The following is an 18,074-nucleotide window of genomic DNA, read 5'->3' on the forward strand; positions in this document are numbered from 1 at the left end:
CAGATTCCATTTATATTTAGCACTCTAGCACTCTCCTGCCTTTTTCTTTTCAGGATTTAAATAGCACAAATTTGCTTTATTCCCCCTTCAGCAAATGAATAATATTATTTTGCATTTCTGTAATGTTAGACAAAGAAAGCACTTTGTAGACTTTCAGGACTAGAAGCGACCTTAGAGGTTCTCTCGTCCTCTCTATTCAGTGCAAGAATCTTTTTTTGCAGTGTTTTGTGATCTTCAAGATGGATGTAACACGACTCAGTACCAGCTACCTCAAAAAAATGAGTTTCATGCTGGGAGCAGTGGCTGTGCCTATAATTCCAGCACTTAGGGGGCTGAGGTAAGAGGGTCATGAGTTTGAAGTCAGTCTCCAGAGACAGGAAATATAAAACAAAACGACATAAAAAACAAAACAGCTTTTAAAAGTTTAGTAAGCAGTCAGTAGAAAGTCATTCTAGTAAATCCAGCTTTCTGCTCCTGACCTCCTTCCCAGCCTTGTTCCAACCCTCTCTAACCATATGATTGCTGGGAATTGAACTCAGGACCTCCGGAAGAGCAGTTGGTGCTCTTAACCACTGAGCCATCTCTCCAGCCTCCAACTTAGCTCTTTTTTTAATGGGTGTTCTGCTAGCTTGTATGTATGTGCACCACATGTGTGCTTGGTGCTCCGAGAGACCAGAAGAGGGCGCCAGTCCCCCCCCCAACTGGAGTTCCAGATCTGTGAGCTGCCATGTGGGTGCTGGGAATCAAATCTTCATGCTCTGGAAGAGGTTAGTCTTCTTAACTGCTGAGCCACCTCTCCAGTCCCATCACTCAGGTCTTGAACAGTTTTATTTAGCATATATGTACTATTGGCTTTTTTGCCGATCTGTGAAAGTCCGACAGGAAATTCAAAGATATAAGAACACCTTGACCTGTCCACTTGAATAAGTTTATAGCCTTAGCAATGTCAGTAAAGAAACAAATATAAAAAGTAGTAAACCGGGGTTGGGGATTTAGCTCAGTGGTAGAGCGCTTGCCTAGCAATCGCAAGGCCCTGGTTTCGGTCCCCAGCTCCGAAAAATAGAAAAGAAAAAAAAAGTAGTAAACCTGGGGATATAGCTCAGATAGAATGCTTGCCTAGTATGCACTAAGTCTTGGATTCTAGTCCCAGCACTACATAAAATCAGACAGAGTAATGCACACCTATAATCCCAGCACTCAGGACCTATAATAAAATCAAGTTGAAGATCATCCCTGGTTTATATAGCAAGTGGAAAGCTAGCAGGGATTGGGAAAGTGGGGAGAGAATCTGCACGCCTCCAAAACAAGCTATAGCTAAGAGAAGTGGCTAGATAAAGAGAAATGGAAGGGGGGCTGGGGATTTAGCTCAGTGGTAGAGCGCTTACCTAGGAAGCACAAGGCCCTGGGTTCGGTCCCCAGCTCCGAAAAAAAAGAACCAGAAAAAAAAAAAAAAAGAAAAATGGAAGGAAGTGAAGTTAAGTGAGGATATTGATTACAGCATGCTATAAACATTTGCTGGTGACAGTTTTGTCCATAGAATTTATAATTCAGCCTCTCTTTACTGTTCCATTACCAGAATCCTGGCGCTAACCATGAAACTCACAAGAACTATGATCTGAGATGCATGGAAGGTATTAAGAGACTGATGGCTTCACACGGATGTGCCTATAATGTCTCATAAGCAGGGCCAAGCTGGGTGTGGTAGGTGGTGCCATATAATCCCAGCACTCAGAAGGCAGGAAAAAGGTCACCACAGCTCCAGGCCAATCAAAACTGTATGTATGTGTGTGTGTGTGTGTGTGTGTGTGTGTTTGTGTTTGTGTACACATTATATGTGTATATATACATGTGTGTATATGTATATGTGTTTGTATATATACATTATAGATAGATAGATAGATAGATAGATAGATAGATAGATAGATAGATAAACTTGACTTAAGCAATCAATGGTCACTGCAGTCAACCTCCATAACCTACACTATAGCTGATGGAAATAAATCACATTGAAATTCAGACCATGGGGCTGGAGAGATGACTCAGTGGCTTAGCACTTGCTGTTCTCGCAGAGAACCCAGGATCAGTGTCCAGCACCCACATACATAACTCCAGCACCAGAGGACTCCAAATACACAGACAGACAGACAGACAGACAGACAGACAGACAGACAGACAGGCAGGCAGGCAGGCAGGCAAAACAGTGGAGCACATAAAGCAAAATAAATAAATCTAAAGAAAGAAAGCAGAAACTCAGACGTCAAACCTTAATCTGGACTCTTTTATGTAATTGTTTGAGACAGGTTTTCTCTTTATAGCCCTGGCTATCCTGGAGCTCACTATGTAGGCCAGACTGGCCACAAACTCCCGAGAATGCTTGCCTCTCTCTCCTGAGTCTTGGGATTAAAGGCATACACTACCACTCTCAGCGAGCCAAGCTCTTTATCAACAGTTTCTTTAAAGATGAACAGTATAACGCAATGATCTGAAGTAAGAGAAGCACGGGAGAGGAGAGGAGACGAGAGAGTGGCACTTTTAACGAAAATCATGGTCATTTCCGATGATCCCAAGGAGGCAAGAAAAAGAGGCAGGACACTGGATACATCCAAAAGATTTTGTTTGGTAGATTCGTCTTAAAATCAGCTCATCTGCATAATTTGTGGTAGTGAGGAGGGAAAAAAACAAACAGAAAACTAGGGCCTAGGGAGATGGCTCAGAGGTTAAGAGTACTTGCTGTTCTTCTGGGTTCACTCCTAACACTCACAAGGGAATTCACAACCATTCCAGTTCCAGGGGAGCTGATCCCTTCTTCTGGCTTCTATACTTAGCATGCACACGCATGAAACATATACATGCAGGCAAGCATTTGTTACACATAAAAACAAATGAGCCATAAAAAAGAAAAAACCCTCAACTCCGGTCATGTGACATTCCAAACATCTCCCATTGTTTGTTGAGAGGGTCTCTGATAGCCCCGACTGGCTTTGAACTCCTGACCTTCCTGCTTCCACCTCCCAAGCACTAGGAAGAGAGGCATACCACAGTTGATTTTCCCATCTCTAATTCTACCCCACAACTCTTCAGGAGATGCTGACAGCATACTAGATTAAATGCTTCTTCTTTTTTTTTTTTTTCTTTTCTTTTGGAGCTGGGGACGGAACCCAGGGCTTTGTGCTTGCTAGGCAAGCGCTCTACCGCTGAGCTAAATCCCCAACCGATATGCTTCTTCTTTAGTCTGTTGTTTGAGACCTTCAAGCTTCCTGTTCAGACTCGTTTCCTGCTGTACCCTTTCAATGGCCCCACATCAAATCAAACACAGATGGCACATATCTACTCTAAATATATGCAGAGCTTCACAAACGTCATACACATACGTGTGTCACACACGCACACACACACCCTTCCACCTCTGCCCTTACCTTTGCTGTCCCATCTAGACATTATCCCTCCCATCCCCTTATTTCCCTTATCAAAATGGCTGCTCCTTCAAGGTTCCAAATAACACTGCTTCCTGGACCTGACTCCTCTTTCCTCTGAACTTCCTGTGTTAAGTGGTATTCCTAGTGCACTGTGCCTTGGTAGTTGTTGAGATTGCCCTCTGCTTCTCCCTTCTGCCTCCTCATCTAGTGATCTTGAGCTTGTAGAAAGAACTGAATTACCATTCTAATACGAGCATTCTCGAACTCTCCAAATAGCCACCAAGCAGGACAATAGGCAGTCTTGATCATTTAAACTGCTGCATGGCAAAAGGAATCGAAGGATTTCTTAACAGAAGTGGGGGGGGGGGGAGATCTGGGCTTCTTCCTGGAAGTTTCCTGATAGAGAAAATCTTCTGCCTGGGTAGAATCTCCCAGGATGCAGGGAGATGGAAAAAGTTGTTCCCAGAGGACTTTGTAGTCTACAGTGTTGTCGTAGCCATCGGAACAACGAGACACCCTAATTTGGGAGTGCTCTGAAAGAAACTTGCCTCTAGGCCCTAGGGCTCTCAGGCAAGGAGGCTAAGAAGGAATCCTTTGCTGTAGCCTTTTGGATTTAGGTTTCTCAGCTTATCTATCCCTCAGAGAAGTGTGTCTATGTCCCTTTTCTGTCCCTCTGCCTCACCCCACCCCAACATTCCAACCTAGGGTAGGGGGAGGTCAGTATACACAAAGCCCTCTGTGTAAGGGGTGGTATGTGTCCCCCCACCCCCCTACCCAGAGTATACAATGCCCCTTCTGCTCCATGCCCCTGCCACCCTCCCCACCACCTCTCAATTGCACATGCCAGGCTGCAATTGGTCACTGGCTCAGGACAGCCCCCTCATGCTGGGGATCCAGGGGATTTTAAGCAGGTTCCAGAAAACACCACTCAGTTCCTTGTCCCCCGCTCTCTCCACCCCACAGACGCTCTGGGCCCTTGCCCCTACCCCAGCTATGGCTCCTGGGGCTCCCTCATCCAGCCCCAGCCCTATCCTGGCTGCCCTGCTCTTCTCTTCTTTGGGTAAGTGGAGCCACGAGTCCCAGAAACCTGAGATTTGGTAGTCTCTCAGAGACTCCCCCCAACCTCACACCCTCCACTATTGAGAGCCAGCCAAGGAGAGAAAGAAGGTATTTATGTGCGGGAAGGGAGGGTATAGATCATTTAAGGGAAGCAGGAAAGCTATTTCCCAAAGAGACATAGAGAAAGAGATCACAGAGAGTTCCCCGAGCACCTGGAAACCAGTCAGTGACCCCCAGATTCATGCTGACAGCCTGTCAGGAGGCAAAGAGAGTGTGTGAAGAACAGGATCAAACCCTGGGCTCTGGTCCCCTTTCATCCCCTGGCTGCACAAGAGGTACCCAACCTTGATTACTCAGAAGAGAAAAGTGAGGGAGTATGAATTAAGGAATGAGTCCACTTCTTAGCTACTGAGATGGAATTTCTGCCTGTGGCCGCTCATCTGTAATGTGAGCGAATCCTAGGATCCTGTCTCAGTAAAGCCATCCTTTTAAACTGGCCAGCCTTTTCCCTTTCCCTTTGGCAGATGTTGAGTGAGCAAGAGAACGTCAAAGCAAGGTTAGTTAAGTAAAGCTTTCCAAAGTGCCTTGCATGCTGTGTAAGCAGTTGGCATGATGGGGTCAGCAGCGGGAAAGGGGAACAGTTAGAAAATCCAAGGTTCTTTCCTTGGTCAAGTTCAACTCCTTGGGTTGTAAACCCAACACTTAGACTTTTCTGCTTTCTATTGGACTATTCTGTGGTATCCCAAAACAATGTTGAAGTCAGGGAGTTGGAGAGAGCCTTGGTAAAGGAAACAAGGAGTTGGGGCGTCTAGGGAGGAAAAGAACTCTGTCGCAATCCTAGAACCACTGAGCAGAGTTGAGAAGAGCAGAGACTGATGATATAATAGGAAGAATAGAAGTCCAAACAATAAATAACTCTCTTGTTACACTGGGGATTCCCAAGAAGGCTCTAAGACAGAATTCCCAGGAGGTAAGTAAAAGGTATTGCATGTTAAGATGGGAGACTCAGGACAGTGAGGGGGGAGTGGGTGTAGTTATGAGCCCCCAGCACTGGCTAGACAATGAGACTTTGTTTGGTCGCCTCCTCCTAAAGAACAGAAAAGTCTATAATTGTTCCTCCCCAGAGCCAGCCCACACACATAGACTGCCTGGGATGACTCTCCCTGTGTGGGCGGCTTATAGGGATGGCACTGGGCCAAGATGACCAAGGAGAGGGTGAGGATGATTGGACCACAGAGGTCCACATGCAGAGTCACTTGGGTGCTGGACTTGGGGTCTTCTATATCTAGTTTCTCTTAACAGTGATATGAAGTCCTTCCTCCCCTGGATCTCCAGTCAAGAATACACTAAGTGGGAACCTGGGGTGTAGCAGGGAGGCATGACAACCGTGCCCAGAAAGAGGACTTGTAGTTTCTAGTCTTTGTCGTCGTCTTCTTCTTCTTCTTCTTCTTCTTCTTCTTCTTCTTCTTCTTCTTCTTCTTCTTCTTCTTCTTCTTCTTCTTCTTCTTCTTCCTCTTCTTCTTCCTCTTCTTCTTCTTCTTCTTCTTCTTCTTCTTCTTCTTCTTCTTCTTCTCTTCTTCTTCTTCTTCTTCTTCTTCTTCTTCTTCTTCTTCTTCTTCTTCTTCTTCTTCTCCTTCTCCTTCTCCTTCTCCTTCTCCTTCTCCTTCTCCTTCTCCTTTTCCCTTCCTCCTCCTCCTCCTCTTCTTCTTCCTCCTCTTCTCTTTCTTACAAGAATTTGAAGATACTGTACAGCTACTAACAGTACAACTGACATCTATGAGTCATCACAGAAAGCTGTCTCAGATACTTATGTCTTAATTCAAAACCAAAAAGGAGAATTTAATGCAATGTATTGTATATACATTACATTTTAAAGAGCTCCACAAAACAAACTTAGCCATCTGTTGTAAGTACAGATACATCTTGAGTTTATTGCATTTTTATTGAGTTTGATACATGGAGAAAACTGGTAAGGGTGGTTCTATCAGGGTGGAGACTTTAGGAAAGAAATTGGTTGTTAGAGTGAGTGTCAAAGTTAGCTTTGTCTGCATTATTTGAACCTTTATACGAATGTATGCATGGGATGACGGTGCATGTTTTTAATCCCAGAACTCAGGAGTAGTAGCAGGTAGGTCTCTGTGAGTCCCAAGCCAGCCTGGTCTACATATTGAGTTCCAAGATGGCCAGGGCTACACATAGTAAGACCCTGTCTTAGAGCAAACAAACTCAGTATATCTTAATTTAGTTAAAATATTCAAAACCCTACTTCTAATTAATTACTTAAGAGTTAGATATCAGTTGTTGGCACATGTGGTAATTCGAACATTCAGAAGTCGGGGCAGGAGGGAGAGTTTGGGCTCCATAGGAAGACTGTCTCAAAAGAAGTAAGGAAAGGAAGGAAGAAAGAGAAGAAAGAGACTAAAGTGGAAAATGAGACTTGGATACAATCCACCTTCTAGAATCCTAAAGAAAAGCACTGATTTCATTTCCTCTACACTGAAGATTTCCCATCTAAGTACTAACCAGAGTTGACCCTGCTTAGCTTTAAGAGGTAAGACAAAGTTGGATATACCCAGCATGGCACAGCTATGGACTTGAGGGACATTCTTTATGCTGACATCTTGAGCAGATACAGCATTTCATAGGTAGGCCTCAATATGTTTGTTTCTTTGCTAAGGCCTTACCAGTACCTTAGCCCCTGACTGCTGGTTGGTTTCATCTTCTCTTTGTAACTGATTGGGCCCTCATGTGTATCTCATTTCCTTCTGTTTGCAGTGCTGTCCCCAACCCTGGCCATTGTGGTTTACACGGACAGGGAAGTCTATGGTGCTGTGGGCTCCCAGGTGACCCTGCACTGCTCCTTCTGGTCCAGTGAATGGGTCTCAGATGACATCTCTTTTACCTGGCGCTACCAGCCTGAAGGAGGCCGAGATGCCATTTCAGTAAGTGCCCTGGTGGTGGTGGGTGTCCTGGGGTTAGACAACAATAGGTACTTCAAACAACAGAAAAGAGAACATGGGCTAGAGAAGGGAAAATGCTTTATGAGACATAAACTCAACTGTAGAAAGCTAAGAGACAGTCTTTGTTACCATGCCTAGGACCTGTGTGCCCTGCCTTCCTTCTCACAGGCCAAGATCTAGGACCCTGAGCCTGGAGTCAAGTTTTGGCAGCTTTTCACGCTAGGATTCTTTCACACCATTTCCTTCATTCCTCACAGATCTTCCACTATGCCAAGGGTCAACCTTACATCGATGAGGTGGGGACCTTCAAGGAGCGCATCCAGTGGGTAGGGGACCCTAGCTGGAAGGATGGCTCCATTGTCATACACAACCTAGACTACAGTGACAACGGCACTTTCACATGTGATGTCAAAAACCCACCGGACATAGTGGGCAAGACGTCTCAGGTCACGCTCTATGTCTTTGAAAAAGGTATGAGAAGGGACAAGGGACAGGTTACTGGGAGGTGGTCCAAGGGCAGTGTCAGGGAGGGCTGATAGACTGTGAGTAGGGCAAATAGCTTCAACTAACAGGTGGTGCAAACCTTTAACCCCAGCTTGGGAAGGCTTAGGAAGTGATTGCTTGGTAAAATAATGAAGCCAGGATCAGCCTGGGATATGTAGCAAAACTGGGAGGGAGGTGGCAGGATAGGGGAGGCGGGTGGATGAGCACCATGTGTCTGGCTGTGATCCTAATACTCCAAAAATGGAAGCAGAGTGATCGGAAGGTCAAGACCATATTTGGCAAGGGGCAAGTCGCCAAAGACTGCTTAAAGGCCAACCTGGGCTACGTGAGACGACACCCCCTCCGCCCGAAACAAAACAAAACCCCCAAAAAACAAAACAAAAACAATCACAGTAGTAAAAACCAAAGACGCCAAAAAGGGAAGGCAGCCTGGGTAAAATTCTCACATTTCCAATAACTGGAAACAGGTGTAGTTGAGAAGCAACATAGATAAATGTTTCTGCTTCCTCCGCCCGCGACCCGCGTGTTTCTTCTCCCTCCCCTCTTAGTGCCCACTAGGTATGGGGTGGTGTTGGGAGCCGTGATCGGTGGCATCCTCGGGGTGGTGCTGTTGCTGCTGTTGCTCTTCTACCTGATCCGGTACTGCTGGCTGCGCAGGCAGGCTGCCCTGCAGAGGAGGCTCAGGTAAGGGGCGGAGTCTGACTCCCCATCTTTATCCGGGATCCCCTAGACTGCTTAACTGGTGGGAGGGCCAAGGGGAAAAGAAAGATGAGTGTACTGGGTTCCAGTGAGCCCAATCCTGCTGCAACCTCTCTTCCCGCAGTGCCATGGAGAAGGGGAAATTTCACAAGTCTTCTAAGGACTCCTCGAAGCGCGGGCGGCAGGTTAGCGGGATTTGAGAGTGGGGAGGAGAACGCTGGGTAGTCCGGGACAGCTGTGAGGGACGGGTGGACATGATCAAGCCCAAGGCTGACGTGTGCAATCCCCGCAGACGCCAGTGCTGTATGCCATGCTGGACCACAGCCGAAGCACCAAAGCTGCCAGTGAGAAGAAATCTAAAGGGCTGGGGGAGTCTCGCAAGGATAAGAAATAGCGGTTAGCGGGCCGGGCGGGGGGTCGGGGGTCTGCGATGGAGTCTTCCAAAGGCTCTCAGGTGGTGGTCATCGAGATGGAGCTTCGCAAAGATGAGCAGAGCTCGGAGCTCCGGCCTGCAGTCAAATCCCCCAGTAGAACCAGCCTCAAGAACGCCCTCAAGAACATGATGGGCCTGGACTCGGACAAGTGACCGTCACCTCCAGGCTCTGTCAGAGCAGGGGACCTAGGCTCCTCTTTTTCCCAGGTCTAGATGCTTTCCCCTTGCTCCTCAGCCCTGCCCTGCCCTTACCTCCCAATGAGATGTAAAGTTTCATTCCAATGTTCCTTCCCAAGTCTTGTATTTCTCCTTCACTTTTTCCCCTCGGCTTTCCGGGAGCCTAGGGACTAACTCTACTCCTCACCTGCCCCAAGGGCTGTGTGTTTGGTGCCTCTCCCTCAGGCACCGAGAAGAAAGGAACCTTGATAGCCTCTGCCCAACTCCAGGCCACTGGGCCTTCCCATCTCCTCCTCCGGTTCCCCTGGCTCCTTCCTGCTGTCTCCTTTCCTACCTTGTGGTGGCCCAGCTCCACACTCTGTCCTCGGGCTCAAATCCACATCATGCAGATCAGACTCTCCATCAGGGTTTATCTAGGTTGCTGAGTATTTTTTATTTGTTCATCCATCCTTTGTTTACCTGAGCCCACGGCCCCATGACCGAGGACCAATGACGTCATGTGGCTTTTGCAGTTCCCCACTCCTATTAAGTCTTTACTGGAGAGCCAGCCAGGCAAGCAGAGCATAATTGAGGCCCTCTGACTGACCACTCTGGAGCACAGTTCTGAGACTCCGAGATTTGGGGAAGGAGAGAGAGAAAAAATGGATCTTCACAGGTCAGGGGTGCAGTAGGGAGCTTCAAGAAACGTCTTCGAAATAAGTAATAAGGAGAACAGGGAAAGCCAATGAGAATAGGAAGGAAAGGAAGTGGTTGCACTCCCAGGCACAGGGGACTGTTAGGACTTTTCTACATTCTGTATATTTCTCCTACCATCTCCAAATGTCCTTAAATGTTTAATAAACACTGACATTTCCAGGAGCTGCTGCCTCTGTTTTGCATTTTCAAATCCTCAGAGGAATCCCAATCTCTTCTCTCATTTCCAGGCTACATTTCTTCCTCATTAGCTGGTTTTCATTGTCAGGTTTGATTTTATGGTATTGGCCCATGGAACAGAATAGATAAGAATCTTAGACTCATGGGCACATTTATGTGTTAAGAACTATCCAGTGAGGGGTTGGGGATTTAGCTCAGTGGTAGAGTGCTTGCCTAGCAAATGCAAGGCCCTGGGTTCGGTCCCCAGCTCCGGAAAAAAAAAAACTTTCCAGTGAGCCTGGACGAGGTCCTAATCTGTGTCCAGCTCTGCTTTTACATGTGTGGATACACAATAGCTTTCTTTACCAAGACCCAGATTCAAAAGCATGCCAGCCACTCACTGGCTGTCTGCCCCAGAATGCTTACTTACCTTTGGTAAGCTTGTTTTGCACTTCATAAATACAATATAAATAAATTGTGCCCCCGCCCCCGCCCCCGCACAATTCCTAGACCTTCCATGAGAATCAAGAGACCATGTATGGTAACCTTTATAAACTATAAGCTTAGTTGTGCATATTATAACATATAAATAACTTATTAAGGGTCAGGTCCTTAAAAGTGTTTCTTGTCTTGCCTAAGGGAGTATACTTTAGGGGATGGAGAGATGGGTCAGAGCACCCACATGGAGGCTCATAACCATCTGTAACTTCAGTTCCAGAGGATCTGATGTCCTCTTCTGGTATCTGTGGGCAACAGGCACGCATGTGGTACACAGACTTACATGTAGGAGAATCAGTTGTACAAATAAAATAAAGGAGGGCACTTCATAAACTAGTATAAGTCTCATTCATACACGCTTCGAATATACACACATAGAGCTTTATGTTGAACATGGCAGTACATACCTATACACAGCACTTAGGACATACAGTCAGGAAGATCAGAAGTTCAAGACCAGTTATGAAAAAGTAGCAAATTAACATTTATTGTCAGCCTGGGATACAAGAGGCCCTATTTCCAAAACAACAACTTCCTCTTTTTATATTTTAGATACATCACTAATACCTGACTAGTCACTTTGTTGATGATGTCCTGGAATCTTTAGATGATTGTGGGAAAATGTAACAGCTTCTCCTAGGGGTAGGGGTGGGGAGCATTAGCTCTCCTGGAGCTGTAATAACTAGCCATTGTAAACTTCTTGATTGTGGGTGTTGGGACCTGAACGTGGGTTGTCTGGGAGAGCAGGACACAGACAAACTGCTGAGCTATCTCTCCAGCTGCCCAAAAGGATTCTTAATAAAAGAATCAGGCACAATGTCTGGAGGAAAACTAAGACTTTATTTTACACTATATAAGCAATAAAATGTAAAAAAGTGTGTTGCTACATTACTATAATTCTGTCATTCAGAAAGCTGGAAGGTAAAGGGATGGCTAGGGGCTCAAGGTTAGATAAGGTTACAGAACAAGACCCTGTTTAAAAACAAAGCAGAAGGGGTTGGGGATTTAGCTCAGCGGTAGAGCGCTTACCTAGGAAGCACAAGGCCCTGGGTTCGGTCCCCTGGGTTCGGTCCCCAGCTCCGAAAAAAAGAAAAGAAAAACAAAAAAACAAAAAACAAAACAGAATTACAGTACCAAGCCATACACATATAAGTAGAAGTAAATGGAGTCAGCAGCCTGTGCTTACACATCACACACACACACACACACACACACACACACACCCTCCAATAATTAAAGAAGAGGTCATCATGAATTTGTGGAGTGAGGGAAACAATTATTAAGAGTAAATAATTTGGGGGTTGGGGATTTAGCTCAGTGGTAGAGCGCTTGCCTAGAAAGCGCAAGGCCCTGGGTTCGGTCCCCAGCTCCGAAAAAAAGAAAAAAGAAAAAAAAAAAAAGAGTAAATAATTTGTTTAAAGTCTGGCAAGTTGCCTGATGACTGCAATTTTAATCACCTTTAGGAGAATGAGGCAGGAGGATTACCTTGGGTTCAAAGCCAGTCTAGGAGACGAGAAAGGGCGGAGGAAATATTTGCTTAAACTCCACAAGGAGAGGACCTTTAAGCAACACAGGGAATCTAAAACTCACACAGGAAATGCTTTAGATTGTATCCTCTTTATTGGCAGAATACACTATACTAAATATTATAAACAAAATCCAAAAGTTAACTGGGAGTGATGGAGAAATTATAATGCACTTTAATAGCTTCCCTACTTCCACCTCTATCTATCATTTATCTGCTTCCCTGTCTGATAAAGCCATTTGAACATGTCTGGTCTGGTATAGTATCTACAATATGTTCCACTGTGTCCTTTCAGCCTACTTCAGTCATGCCCACCACTCCACTAAAATTGTGTTCCTCAAAGGGCGTCAATGATGTCCACGCTAAATATAAATATGCTTGTAGGATAGCGTAGTGTGTGTGTGTGTGTGTGTGTGTGTGTGTGTGTGTGTGTGTTGGGTATCATTGGTGATTGACCCTTGGCCTTGTGCACTTGTGCCAAGCATTCTACCACTGAGCCACAGCACTAGCTCCCGTTGTCAAAACTCAGTGGTCACTTTTGAGTCCCTGCCATCCCTTTGCGGTGTTCAGCATTTTCAACCATCTCCTCTCTTCGGTAATGGTTTACCACTTGGCTCCCTCGAGATCGACTCTTCTGCTTTTTGTTGTTTTTATCACTTTGAGCAATGCATGGATTAACTTTATAGCAGAGATTGGAATATTCTCTCTGGTTTATCCTACACATGGTGGGTTTATTTTCATGTTAATGTAAACTTTCCACAAGGTTATAGTCAATTGGAGATGAATATTCTCTTCCCCCTTAACTTGCTATTTTCGAAGTTTTGCTTTGAAACTTATTCCATGTGCATGAGTCTTTTGCCTGCTTCTATGCATGTACGCATACAAGTGCCTATTTCCCAAGGAGTTCAAAAGGGGGCATTGGATCCCCTGAAACTGGAGATTACACGTGTTCTTACTCATGAACCGTCTGTCCAGCTTCTCTTTCCCCAGTTTAGGTGGTGCTTTGTTTATTTACTCCTTAGTTTGTCTGAGGCAGGGTCCCACACTGTGTCTCAGGGTGGTCCTGAACTTACTTTATAGCCTAGGCTGACTTCAGACTCTTCAAGAGCTAAACTCAAGTCATCAGCATCCCTGGAGAGTGCCCTCAACTGCTATCTTGGTGGCCCCAGTGAGCCTTTTTTTTTTTTTTTTTTTTTTTGGTTCTTTTTTTTTCTGGAGCTGGGGACCGAACCCAGGGCCTTGCGCTTCCTAGGTAAGCACTCTACCACTGAGCTAAATCCCCAGCCCCCCCCCCCTTTTTTTTAATAACTAAAACAAACCAAGAAACAAAAAGCCTTTCATAGATTCTTGACACTTTCCCTAGAGGGCAGTGTACCTTGCTGTTGAGAACTAGAAGTGTAAATAAGGCCAGAGGCCCCCTAAATAGAGAAAGAATCTAGCCAGTGTCTTGAGCCTCCAGTTGGTTCTCTTTCTCTAGGCACATCAGCTCTTCTGAGACCTGTTTATCTATCTAGTTCACTTCCAACTACTTTTAACTTCAGAGAGCCTAACCATACATTCCCTGAAGCAGCAGAAGAGGCATCTGGATGAGATTAAGACATTGTTAGAAATCTGGGAGTCAGGTAGAGCCAGGCTGGGGTCATCCCAAGAAGGAAGAAAGAAGGTCTATTACATGTCTGCTATGTAGAAGCAAGTAGGTATTCTGGAGGTCAGTTAAGAAGGGGCCTGCCCTGCCCCTCTGCCTTTTAAACCAGGCTGGACAGCATCCTTGACAATCAACCTTTAGTTTATCCATATCATATAAAAAACACAAATTTAGGTCAGACCACCAGAGTTCTATATCTACTTCAACTACTAATTTGCTTTGGTTATTTAGTACCTCAGTGCTCACTTTCTTCATTTGCAAAATGGAGATACAAGTACCACTGTAAGAACATAAATGAGCCATGGGAAGCAAAGGCAAGTGGGTCTCTGTGAGTTCAAGGCCAGCCTAGTCTACAGAGTGAGTTCCAGAGAACCTCTGGCCGGTTGTGGTGGCGCACACCGGTAGGATTTGCTGAAGGAGGCAGAGGCAGGAGGATCATGAGTTGGAGGCCAGCCTGGGCTACACAGAGAACCTCTGTCTTGAAAAAAAAAATTAAATGAGTTAATATACGTGAAAGTGCCTGGAAAGGGGACTGACCCACAGGGGGACATTACAATCCTCCTTACCACGTAATGGCCTATCTGTAGCATGAGACTCAAGAATCACCCTGACCTAGGGAATGAGGATTCCAGAGGACCCCAACTATGAAACCTTCTAAGTGAACAGAATTCAACCCAGCAAAGAATAATCACAGGTAACCTCCCCTTCTCATTTCTCACTTCGTCCTTAGATTCTGACACAGCCTCCCTCCCCCTTGAAAAGTGAGGAAACTGAGTCACAAAGACATTTATTAACTTTGCTAAGGCACATGAGTCATTGAACTAAGACTAGAACTCAGGACCCAGCACTGAGAGGACATTGAGGGATGAGATTTATGCACCTGCCTGTCACGAAGGTTTCTAGGTGTGTGAGCTTTTGGCCACCTTCGCCATTTAAGTGCCGACATCTGGAAATGCCAGACAATTACATCATGCTCGGAGACTTAAGCTATGTCTCCAAAGGTTGGACTCCCATTCTGTGGACATTTTTACTCCACACACCCTTTGTCTTCTGTTGGACGCATCGCCCCAGTCATTTCCCAGCATGCTACAGAATTTTCCTAAAAAGGGATTTTTACTGCATTGCAATAAAACAGTACCACTTGCTTACACAAGCTATTGATTTCCTCCTGTCTTTGAGATCACGCCTTCAAATGCTGTCCAGACCTGGCTCTTTGACTGTATTTCATACGACACCAGATAAAGTCCCTTTACTTTTACAGTCTCTGTGATTGCTGATTAACAGTCATGGTGATAAATGAACTCTAAAGAAAGCTCCAAGACTGAAGGGAAACAAGGCTGCCAATGCTCTCCTAAGCCATGACTTCCAGGGGGCAGTGTCAAGGAAGGAAACGAGGAAGCTCTCCTCTTGTGACCAGGATGATTTTCTGCCTATCTCTGGACCATGAGTTTCTCGCCTTTTTAGATCTAGAGTCAGACCTGCCACTTAACCAAAAAGCTCACCAATGAAACCTAACACTTCTCAACACTGCTCACCCTCAGACTCTCAATTTCCAGGAAAGCACAGACTACGGGGACTACATTTAGAGTGGTTAGGAAAAACAAAGACAACAGCAGCTAACTAGAAGGAATCCAGTTGGGACTGATTCGCAGATGTTGAACATGTGGCAGGGACAAGGGAGCCACCAGGAGCCACTACCTCTGCAAGCAGGATCAGAAATGAAGAAACATAGCTGGCATTTTGAAAGAAAAATTACCCATCCCTTCATCCTCTGCCCCTTTCTCTTCAGCATCTGAAATCAGATTTCCCATTCTGCCTAGCTCCACGTCTGGGTGCCACTTGTGGCTGGTCTTGGTTACTTTGTGGATTGTTCTTTCTTCTACCCTTTCCCCCCACCCTTTCAATCCCCTAACATTAGATAAGGGAGAGAAAATGATAAAGGAAAAAGGTAATGTCAGGGGGCACAGAGGGGGCGATGTCATCCTTAGACTACTTCCTGCTGACTAGGGGAGTCAGTTCCTTGGGGCAAGTTTGATCCTTGACATCAGGACTTCTAACTCTTCCTCCTCTTCTTCTTCCTCCTCCCCCTCCTCCCTTTCCTTCTCCTCCTTTTCCTCCTCATCTCCTTCCTCCTCCCTCTCCTCCTCCTCCCTCTCTTCTTCCTCCTCCTCCCTCACACATCACTACTTAACAAACTGTGACCAACAATGAACAAACAACCCACAACCCACCGGGCCCCTAGCATTTAAATGCACCCTCTGAAAAGTCCCCAGAATTCCAAATGTCACACAATCGCAGAAACTATTTGCAGCTGGCAAAATCATACACCCACCAAAGCAAAAGGCAAATCATTGTCAGCTGTGGTGGACAGTCGGAAGCAGCCACATATCCCACACCTGGGATCAAAACAAAAACATATTCTTATAATATTTCTGTGGGTTTTTTTTTTAAGGAACCAAAATTCCAGAATTCTCACCACAAGGAAAACTCAGCAAGGAGAGGCTAAGGCTGGAAGGACAGACACACAGACACAGCTCCTAGAAAGATGTTAGGCAGAGATTCCTGGAAGAAGAAGCCAGGAAGTGAAAGAAGCAAGCCAAACACAGAGGCAAGATCAGTGCAGACCTATCCCGAAATATCATGAAGTCTCTGAGAGCAGGCTGAGACCCATACTCCTCCCCCATACCCTTCATTCTCATCCCCACCCATGCCCCTGGGCCTGTAGCTCTCCCTATCTGGGCCTTGGGAATGTAAGGAAAGTATATCCCTGGCTCATAAGATCTCAGAACCGGGCTCAGCGGTTAAGAGCACTGACTACTCTTCCAGAGGTCCTGAGTTCAAATCCCAGCAACCACATAGTGGTTCACAACCATCTGTAATGGGATCCGCTGCCCTCTTCTGGTGTGTCTGAAGACAGCTACAGTGTACTCGTATGTATATCTTAAAAAGCAAAACAAAAAAAAAATCAGTTTAAAAAAAGAAAAAAAAGGGGTTGGGGATTTGGCTCAGTGGTAGAGCGCTTGCCTAGCAAGCACAAGGCCCTGGGTTCGGTCCCCAGCTCCGAAAAAAAAAAAAAAATCTCAGGACTGCTTCTGCTTTCACTGGGACTGCAATCCCAGCTCTGTTACCCCTGCATAGCTGAGTAGTGACCCTGCACGAATGGCCCAGGAGGCAAGACTGAGCAATTTCTAATTGCTATTGAAGGATCCCATTACCTTCCACCAAGTCTCTCTCTCTCTCTCTCTCTCTCTCTCTCTCTCTCTCTCTCTCTCTCTCTCTCTCTCTCTCCCCCTCTGGATGTGAGGTGCCCCTAGGAACCAAGCTTGGGTCCTCTCCTTACAGAGCCATCTTTCTAGCCCCACGTACTGTATTTTTGTCTAAAGTGTCTATTCTTTATTAAATTCTAGACTGGTAAATTCTTTTACTCTCAAGCCTTGGACGAGTTCCTATCAAGCCTTGGACAAGTTCCTACTAGAAACATATGTTTGATGTTCATTCTCTTGAATGAAGTAAGAAATGTGGCTATGTCTTGGCACAGGAATCCCAGAACCTCTAGCATTTACTGAATGAGGGAAATATCTATCTTCTATATTCAATGTGTGTGAGTACACTGTCGCTGTCTTCAGATACCAGAAGAGGGCATCAGATCCCATCACAGATGGTTGTGAGCCACCATGTGGTTGCTGGGAATTGAACTCAGAACCTCTGGAAGAGCAGTCAGTGCTCTTAACCGCTGAGCCATCTCTCCGGCCCCCTTTCTTCCTAAGCCTTTTAACAAGGTCTACCTATGTGGCCCAAGGTGACCTCAAGTTCAAATTCACTGTGTAGCTACAGGCCAGTCTTCATCTCAAAAGCAATCCACCTGCCTCAGTCTCCTGACTGCTGAGATTACAGGCATGCGCAACCTCAGCTCAAAAGTCTAATTCAGCCACACTTCAAGATGACTCCTGGAAGCCAGTCTCAGGCTGACTGCTTGAGAAGCTGGCTTTGTGATTTGAGAGTTAGAGCTTTTAGCTCAACTCTGATTGCTCTCCAGGAAGGGGAGAGTGCATAGTGAGTCACCAACAGCCGATTGTGCTTATGTAATGATGACTCTATAAAAGCGCTAAACCTGGGGTTCAAGGTTCAGAGGGCTTTCAGATTGGCGTGCCAGGAACGTGCCCAAAGACGGCACGCCAGGTTCCGTTCCCCTCACGTTTATTTCTCCCATCTTCGTAGCTGTTTCTTAGGAGGCAGGAAGGGGAGTCTCCCCTGTTTCTCACCTCTCATTATGTCACTATCTAAGCCAAGCTGCCCCTGAACTCAT

At 45.8% G+C, this 18,074-nt stretch overlaps 1 protein-coding gene across 2 annotated transcripts; it reads left to right on the plus strand.

Annotated features, from left to right (window-relative positions):
• Nucleotides 1-4,239: 4,239 nt before the first annotated feature.
• Nucleotides 4,240-10,106, plus strand: Mpz (myelin protein zero). 2 transcript variants are annotated; one of them, NM_017027.2, is made up of 6 exons: nt 4,240-4,476; nt 7,251-7,417; nt 7,693-7,906; nt 8,488-8,623; nt 8,763-8,823; nt 8,931-10,106. In NM_017027.2, exons 1-6 carry the CDS (start codon nt 4,410-4,412, stop codon nt 9,030-9,032), a joined length of 747 nt encoding a protein of 248 aa, NP_058723.2. In that variant the 5' UTR covers nt 4,240-4,409; the 3' UTR covers nt 9,033-10,106. Both variants share the same exon structure in this region, with proteins under 2 accessions (NP_058723.2, NP_001300997.1).
• Nucleotides 10,107-18,074: the final 7,968 nt, after the last annotated feature.

Source organism: Rattus norvegicus, chromosome 13 (genome assembly GCF_036323735.1).
Source record: "Rattus norvegicus strain BN/NHsdMcwi chromosome 13, GRCr8, whole genome shotgun sequence".
NCBI lineage: Eukaryota > Metazoa > Chordata > Mammalia > Rodentia > Muridae > Rattus > Rattus norvegicus.

Bases quoted from the DNA above. Each gene is read 5' to 3' on its own strand.
- Mpz (NM_017027.2), top strand. From the start codon at position 4,410: ATGGCTCCTGGGGCTCCCTCATCCAGCCCCAGCCCTATCCTGGCTGCC. The intron at 7,418-7,692 runs GTAAGTGCCCTG...CATTCCTCACAG, and splicing joins GAGGCCGAGATGCCATTTCA to ATCTTCCACTATGCCAAGGG. The intron at 7,907-8,487 runs GTATGAGAAGGG...CTCCCCTCTTAG, and splicing joins GCTCTATGTCTTTGAAAAAG to TGCCCACTAGGTATGGGGTG.